This window comes from Limulus polyphemus, unplaced genomic scaffold (assembly GCF_000517525.1).
Source record: "Limulus polyphemus unplaced genomic scaffold, Limulus_polyphemus-2.1.2 Scaffold2255, whole genome shotgun sequence".
Taxonomy (NCBI): Eukaryota; Metazoa; Arthropoda; class Merostomata; order Xiphosura; family Limulidae; genus Limulus; species Limulus polyphemus.
Genome location: NW_013667865.1, coordinates 108,266 through 117,259, shown reverse-complemented (window position 1 = coordinate 117,259; position 8,994 = coordinate 108,266). Strand labels below are relative to the sequence as shown.

General features: G+C 34.2%; 1 protein-coding gene across 2 annotated transcripts in view; it reads right to left on the bottom strand.

The window, feature by feature from the left end:
* The window catches only part of LOC111087521, an 83,680-nt gene that overhangs the window by 45,101 nt on the left and 29,585 nt on the right, over window positions 1-8,994 (bottom strand). For both annotated transcript variants that reach the window (XM_022394431.1, XM_022394430.1), the window contains exon 2: window positions 4,373-4,578. In XM_022394431.1, the coding sequence (XP_022250139.1) occupies window positions 4,373-4,578 (206 nt within the window). The remainder of the gene's footprint in view (window positions 1-4,372; window positions 4,579-8,994) is intronic.

The window sequence follows — 8,994 nt, the reverse complement described above, 5'->3', positions numbered from 1 at the left end:
GGAGAGTTCGTGAGGCACCCAAACACCTTTATGGAGTTGTCCCATATTCCTTAGGTGTTTACGTATTGTTTCATAAAAGACGTTCAATTTCTGGGCCATTTCACAAGTGTATTGCCTTGGGCTAGACTCAACAAGCGTCTTCAGAGCATCAGTATCAATTCCAACATGTCGGCCCCTGCCATCACAGTTTTTAAGGCTAAAGTCACCTGAACGAAACTTGCTGAACCATTGTTGACACTTACGAACGTTCAAAACATTTTCATAAACTTCTTTGATATTCTTTGTGGCTACAGTGGCGTTGTTTCCCCTTCTTTTATTGAAACAGCATTACATGCCTAATGTGTGTCTCGTCGTGTGTCATCACTATAAGGGATTAGAGTATATCAAACTTTACACAGTATATAGGCTACACTAACGTGACGTTTAGGCGGTTCGTTTAACTATTATACATTTTGTACGTTTTTTTGGGGGGGGGTTAACGAAAGTGTTCCAAAACGCGACATTAATTTTTTAACGACCTAATAGTTAACTGGTTTCCTTCTTTACATTTACAATTAATACAAGAAGTTATAGCCTAAAACGTGTTTAAAATATAGAGAACAATGCGTCTACTCCTGACAGTAAATTATATTCCAAGCCTTATAGCTAAATTAGTATAAAGAATTATTTTTTTAGTGAATTAAAGCCGAGTCATTCTTTTTTTTCCCTCTCTCTCTTTTTCTCTCTCAGTGCGTTATAAAAGTGACAGCTAATACTGTTATTAGGTTCATAAAGTTTTACAAAACCCTACTAGCGGCGGTTGCTATTGGTTAGCTTCCATTCCTGGTCAGTAAGTAGTTAAAAATTAATGATGGCTATACTTGAGTCTCTGAATTGGTCATTTGATACACGTGCGCTAAGATGTCGTTCCGGTTAAAAAATCCAATTTTTCTTTATTGCCCAATTTTTAAATGTCAAGTAACTCAGTTGTTTTTGTTTTCTTTTAAATACGTACCTTAGTCTGAAACATGAAAAAAACACGATTTCTAGACATATATTTCATAATTATACTTTTATTTTTAAGAAGCGATATACATATAGCGGTATAAATCTGTAATGTACATTTTTAGTAAAATGTTTGTTCCGTTATTACCTTTCATGGATTTGATATCAAACTTACATATCTAATAAGATAATGTTTAGCTATTTAACATTACCAGTTTCCAAAATAAATACTTTGTTTTATACCTTACAACAAACACACTAAAACGTATTAATAATTTACAGTATATTCCGTCTTTTGAATAGATCTTTTACATCGTTTAAAATATTTACGTTTCTTTTGGTATATGAACATTATTTCATATTCTATATTTTGACCTAGATGAAAAAGACTTGTGTTTCTCAGTCTTATACCTTACAAAAAACACATACAAAAACGTATTAATAATTTACAGCATGTTCTGTCTTTTGAATAGATCTTTACATCTTTTAAACCATTTACATTTCTTTAAATATATGAATCTCATCACGTATTCTATATTTTGGCCTAGATTAATAAAACTTGTGTTTATTAGTCTTTAATTAATCTTTCTTGGTGCTATTTGAATACGAGGAATCACATTACTGATGGTATGTGTGCACATCGTTTTATTTCTCTTGCGCCTGTGTAGACACAGGCAGTAGTATAAGGGGTCACCATGACTGTTATGCTGAATCCAGAAATATTACGGCTTGCTTGAAACATGGCTGGATTTAATCTTTGACAAAAATACCATTTTATTTACTAACGTCCCATACACTATACAACCCACCCTCAGACAAGTGTTTCTGTATGTGTGTGAATCCGCCCGGTATACCTCAATATCATTGACGTAAACAGTCTACAGACAAGCGGGAAAGTCTAGAGAGGAAAACTGCTTCCATGTTTTTATATCGACCTGTTTTACGATAAGCCTTCGAACTCTTCCATATGTCATTGTGTTGGGTTATTTAACAAATTCAAGCACATGTCTCATACGAGAGAAGGTCAATAGCACTAGAATTTTCACATAATCTACAACAAACCAGAAGGTTGATAAATACAGTATCTTCTAGCTTCCACTGTTTAGTGTGACAAAATATTGCCACACAAGCCTTGTAAGATTGGATTACCTGGTAGAATGCTGGTTACGTCCCTTTTGCAGAAGGAATGACATCTGGAATTTTCACACTGAGTTCGCGAAAGAGATCCAAAGACTCTGAAAATTCTCAATCCGCAGCAATCACATTATTTGATTAAATACAGGTTCAAATGTTTTCAGCATCATTATTTTGCTTATCGACGAGATACGGACCAAGGATGCACTGAACGTAACCATCAATGAATACAACCATCATTGATTTCACAACTAACCCTTGCTCGTGTGTACTGTAACTCTTACATACGAATCTTATAAAAGTAGTATTACAGCATCTTTGTTTCCTTCTCCCAAATGGTTTCGTGTAAAAGGGTGTGTGTATGATTAAATATTAATTATTGCTGAGTTGTATGCCCAGAACCAAAATACAGAGGAACAAAATGGCCATCCAAACGAGTCGAATACATTATTCGTTTCACAGCAAAATTATTTTTAAACTCACGTAATAGGGCAAAATATTTTTGGTTCGACTAATAAAAAAGTACCTAAATTTCTATAGATAATTTCTCTTCTAATGTATAACCGTGTGATTGGCTGTACTGATTAAATTCCTTTTCCACTGACTGATAAGAAAGGCGTGCCATGTATTAGTACTCAAATATTACACATAACAAATGTTATCGGTAGTAAGAGAGATAAACATTTGTGCGCAATTTGTTTTTTTATTATTTAAAAACATGATAGTACAACTTACATTTTAATATATACATATATATTAATGTATATTTGCTTAATGTTTACTTTTTGTACGTGCATTACGAAATAAGAAGTTCCAACCCTTCAAAATATAGCTAAGACACAGCATAAGCTACATTTACTTATGGCAAAGTAACCAACACCATCTTTAAACAATGTCACCTTTTGATGTTTATCGTATTTCATAATGATAACAACATATTGAAGACTAAAGATGTGTAAAGATGGCGCTCACAATAAAAAATTGGATATAAAGTAGCAAAAGTGGCAATCAAGTGAGCAACATTGTACACGTGGGCCTACATAAGATCTGTTACATATGGAAAAAAATAATGATGTGTTAATAGACAAGTTAGATCCTGCTACTTTAACTTAGGATAATTTCATTACAGGCCAAACTATCTTCATTATAAATACGTATTTTTTTTGGCCTTAAGTTGTAGACAAGACTCCCATCTGATGGAGTTTTGTTTTTCTGTTCCGTTTCCCAATGACAAGGTTAGGGAAATTTTTGTGAACACTTATTCTTTCTGAATCATAAGATACTGTTAATTCTGCCCCCCCCCCCCAGTGGCAGCACAGCGGTGTGTCTGCGGACTTACAACGCTAGAATCCGGGTTTCGATACCCGTGGTGGGCAGAGCACAGTTAGCCCATTGTGAAGCTTTGTGCTTAATTACAAAAAATAATTCTGGTCTGACATGGCCCAGTGATCAGGGGCCTCGACTCCAATCTGGGGGTCGCGGGTTCGAATCCTGTCACCGAACATGCTCGCCTTCATTGTACTCTAACACTTCTATATAGCCCTCGAATAGCTTTGTGCGAAATTCAACGAACAGTTAATTCTTGTTCTTGATGGTAAACTAAAGTATTATTACTCAAATATTACACATAACAAATGTTATTGGTAGTAAGGGAGATAAACAATTATGAGCAATTTGTTTTTATTATTTAAAAACATGACAGTGCAACTTACATTTTAAACTCGCAATCTTAAAATATATATATATATCCCACATTAAAAATATCTGAAAAATAATAATTATAATACCGTTTTTATTTTATTGATTTTAAACTTACTTTCTTTGTCACACCAAAATTTGTGAAACTAATCCAGTTAGTTTCAACGAAACGTGCATATTTAACACAGAAAAGCGCTATACTTACTTTTTACTACACTCAAATCACGTGAATAGGCAGATTGACTCACCAATAAATAGAAGGCAAGGAAGATAGACTGATAAACAAATTGAGAGAAAGACAGACATTAAGTAGACAAGTAAGTGTCTTAGGAAGATAAAGAGATAGATTACGTGAAAAATTGCTAAAGAAGTACAGAAAGAAATATTTTTATAGTAATTTGAGAAAAAATGGAGAGAACGACAGGAAAATCCCCGTGTTCATAAAGATGGTTTGATCAATGATGCGTTCACAGTGGGAACAGGCCGCGTAGTTTAAACTCAGTAGTAAAAGTGATACATAGATCAAGGAAAAGAGCCATTTAAAAGATGAACTTACATCAACGTCAATGCCTTCGAGCGGGAAGAACTGTTTCGGTGGATTATCTCGTGGCACAAAGCGGAAAAACTCCATATCATCTCTATACCACTTGACTGAGTAAAGACTCTCGCCTTCCAAGTTGTAGTGACAGCGAAGTGTTAGGTCCGAACCAGAGTGGATATCATCTGGGAAGTCCAGCGACATTATCTGAACTCCGGATATCGCTGTACGGAAGAAAGGAATTCTTTAGTCACACAAATCATTGGCTCATTCTTATATATTAGTTGGTCTAAGGCTCGTTTTTTAATGATAAAACCTTTTTATTTCCTTTGAAAATATACTGAACAAGGAAGATTACGCTTGATAATATATACTTAAAAGAAAAGTGTGAATCGCTAAGGGAAGCAGTACCTTGAAAACATGGGAAGATTACTCTTGATAATATATATTTAAAAGAAAAGTGTGAATCGCTAAGGGAAGCAGTACCTTGAAAACATGGGAAGATAACACTTGATAATATATACTTAAAAGAAAAGTGTGAATCGCTAAGGGAAGCAGTACCTTGAAAACATGGGAAGATTACACTTGATAATATATATTAAAAGAAAAGTGTGAATCGCTAAGGGAAGCAGTACCCTTGAAAACATTTTTGAATTCATTGAAAATGTTAGTAATTAAATCAACGATACTACACTTCTGACTTGGAACAATAGAAGCTTTTGGGAAAAGATTCCTAAAGCTTTAGGCTGCATGATATTTGGATTTTATATTAAATTGTTTTTTTTATAATTTCAGCTATGAACAAGTATTAAATTATTCAACGAAAAGATCTTCCATAGCATTGTTCTTTTTCACATTCGGAAGCTGTCATGTACAGACATTTGAAACATTCTATGGCATAAGATGGTATGTATATAAAACACAGCGATCTCACTGTCGAAAGTTTATTAAAATCAAACAAGGAAACTTTTTCAAATAGAAGGAATGACATAAATTGATTGATTTCTTCGTTTAATTTTCCACGCTTTCAATTTATCCACAAGTTGGTTCAGTTTCTTGAGTATAGCCTCAAATTGAAATCTTAAAATTTTTTGACTATTTTTCTTCCAATCTCTATTATTACAGTACAAAAAATATTCAGACTTGATCAATTACAAAATTTACTAACATATATTCCCGAACATAAAAAGGCTTGTTACGTGTTTCATTCGACCGGTTTTTCTTGTTGAACTCAATTACCAGAGAAAATTCAATTATTTACAGAGTGGAAGATATTTTTTTTAGGTTCCTGAAAAAAATGGTACATAATCTTTATAGATACATTTTAAAATTTACTCTATAATTAATGGCACTTATAACAATTTAAAGTTGTTCTTTTCTCGTGTCTGAAACCACACCACATCGTATCAGCTGTAGAAATTATACGTTATGCAACAGTTTGAACGTTAACAGAAGGGAATTCCTTCATTCAAGGAGTTCCGATATCCTTAAAAATGTTGTTCAATTTCACGCTGGATACGCGAGAACTATCTGTGTTAGCTATCACTAACTTAGAAGTGATCAACTAGGAAGGGCAACTAGTCTACACTATCCACCACCAACTCTTTGTCTACTCTAATCAAAATACATGTAGTTGGATTTTGACCGTCACGTTATAACGCCCTCTTGGCTGAAAGGGAAAACATGCTCGGTGATGACATTCGATTCCTCGAGCGCCCTCACCACCGGGCAATGACAACTAACCCTGAAGTATCGATGTTATTCTGTAAAGTGTAAAGTTCTAGGTGCCTCAGCAGTGGCCCTGCATGGCCAGGTGGTTAGGGCGCTCGACTCGTACTCTGAGGGTCGCGGGTTCGAATCCCCGTCACACCAAACATGCTCGCCCTTTCAGCCAGGGGGCGTTATAATGTGACGGTCAATCCAACTATTCGTTGGGAAAAATAGCCCTCGTGTAGCTTTGCGCAAAATTCAAAAACAAAATAAGACAAACAAGCCTCAGCAGTAAGCTGCTTATAGCCAAAACTAAGCGACGTATAACCAAAACTAAGCAGCTTTTAGCCAAAACTAAGCAGCTTATAGCCAAAACTTTGGCGGAAACAAAGTTACTCTTTCTAGAATCGTTATTAGCAAGTAATTTTACATCTGAAACGACTAACAAGCTGACATATATTTGTTGTGCACTCCCCAGTGGCAGAGCGGTATGTCTGGAGACTTACAACCCTAGAAACCGGGTTTCAATACCCGTGGTGGGCAGAGCACAGATAGCCCCTTGTGTAACTTTGTGCTTAACTTCAAACACACATCTGTTATGTTTATTTAATTTTTATTTTAAAAAGGAATCTTCCCCCTTTTTTTTGTAACTCAAAATAAGATTTACAGAATCATTTGACTTAGGACTTGATCCACTTATTAGCAATTCTTAATTACTTACCAAATAACAGATTGATTTTACACACGAAATTTGTTTTCTTTACAATATGCCAAATTGGGATCATTTTTGTAACTGGTCTATGTCGGATATTCGAGTAAAGGTCATATGTGCTAGTCATCCACAATTTTCAACTGAAAAAATAGAAATAAAGTAGCTAATAAACAGCACCCACCGCTAACTCTAATGAAAGAACGAACTTTGAATGCCATTTTTATAATGCACCGAAGGTTTCAAGGTGCAATTGAGATTTTCTTTGCAGCAACGGGACGAAAACCATGTATTGTCGGATTCACAGTTAGACACTTTGACCACTAGGCCACGTTCAGCCGTTTTTAGTTGAAAATGAGGTGATAAGTTACCTAATTTTATTTTACTGAGTTCTATTTCCCTCCTTAAAGTTTTGTTATTTAATAATGCATAATATTAATTATATGAGTTAGACATTAAACTTTGTAGCACCACAAGTATACTAACTATAATTTTTTGAACCACAACACTCAGTCTTGCTGTCTTGATAAAACGTATATTCTTTTAATTCAATTAATTTCTTTACATAAATAATTAGGTAATATTTTATGCCGATTTTCTTTCTAAAAATCGCCCCTCCTCCTCTTGTGATTAAACGAAATTATTAATTATTAGTTTTAGTAAAAACCTAAATTTAGAAAAACGAATTTCATAATAAATGGACTGCCAGTAGTCAAGTAGTTAGCATGACGAGCTGCGGATTAAATGCTCGAGACGGTATGCCACTGAACATGCTCTGCATTATCAGCTATGAGTGCGTTATAAAAGTAATAATTAGTCTCGCTATTCTGTTCATAGAGTAGAACTAAGTCCTTAAAACATCGTTTGCTATTCCCTGGCTGCTTTCCCTTTGGGCAGTGATTTAAAAATTAGGGACGGCTATACAGGAATCCTGGGGTTTTCTGACCCAGCCGTTTAATCCACGTGCAACAAATAAGGGCGATGTATCGAAAATTCAATTTCTGTTGATACAATGCTTACTTTTTCTAAATTTATACCAAAGTTTTTTTGTGTCGCTGTAGTTTTTATTATTGAATAATAATATCATTAATCATTTAATATATTTTAGGAGTTTTTTACTGTCTGATACGCTAAAACATCTAATATTATTTTTAATTAATAAAGCACTAAAACACATAACTTAAAGAACATTGTTTAACAAAGGAAAATAATATAGTCAATGAAGATACAATAAACAGTTTTTGTTTCCAATGCACAATTATGTAAGGTGTTAAATACCTTTATTGTGCGTTAACCGATTGGTTTCACCTATTTGTTAGAAAGGCATGGTTTAGAGTAAAGCTGGACTGTGCTGTGTCTACCGTGGCTGCACTGTGCTGTGTCTACCGTGGGGAATCGAACCCTGGATTTTTAGCATTGTACTTTTCGCGAATGACATGTCATGGCCTGGTTTTTAGGTCGATCGACTCGTAATCTGTGGTTAGCGGGTTCGAATCCCCATCACCGAACATGCTTGCCCTTTTAGCCATGGGAGTGTTATAATGTGACGGTCAATCCCACTATTCGTTGGTAAAAGAGCAGCCCAAGAGCTGTCGGTGGGTATTGTTGGCTAGCTGTCTTTCCTCTAGTCTATCACTGCTAAATTAGGTGCAGTTATCACAGATGGCCCTTATGCAGCTTTGCACGAAATTCCAAACAAACCAAACCTTTTTAGAAACAAAACTTGATCAACTTTAATTGTAAAAATGCTATTGTTAAACTCAAGAAAAAAAGCAAACGATTACATTAATAGAAAACAGGCCACTCTTCTTAATTCTTCCAACATCGAAAGCCAATTGATATATAACATTCTTAAAAATATTATTTTTATTGAATGCTTAAAGAGTTCCTGTGTGACAAAATTTGTGCGTTTTTAGATTATCTTATTTTATATGTGTTGATTAACGTTTTTAGATTATCTTATTTTATATGTGTTGATTAACGTTGTTAGATTATCTTATTTTATATGTGTTGATTAACGTTTTTAGATTATCTTATTTTATATGTGTTGATTAACGTTTTTAGATTATCTTATTTTATATGTGTTGATTAACGTTTTTAGATTATCTTATTTTATATGTGTTGATTAACGTTTTAGTATTATCTTATTTATTATGTGTTGATTAACGTTTAGTATTATCTTTATTTATATGTGTTGATTAACGTTTTAGTATTATCTTAT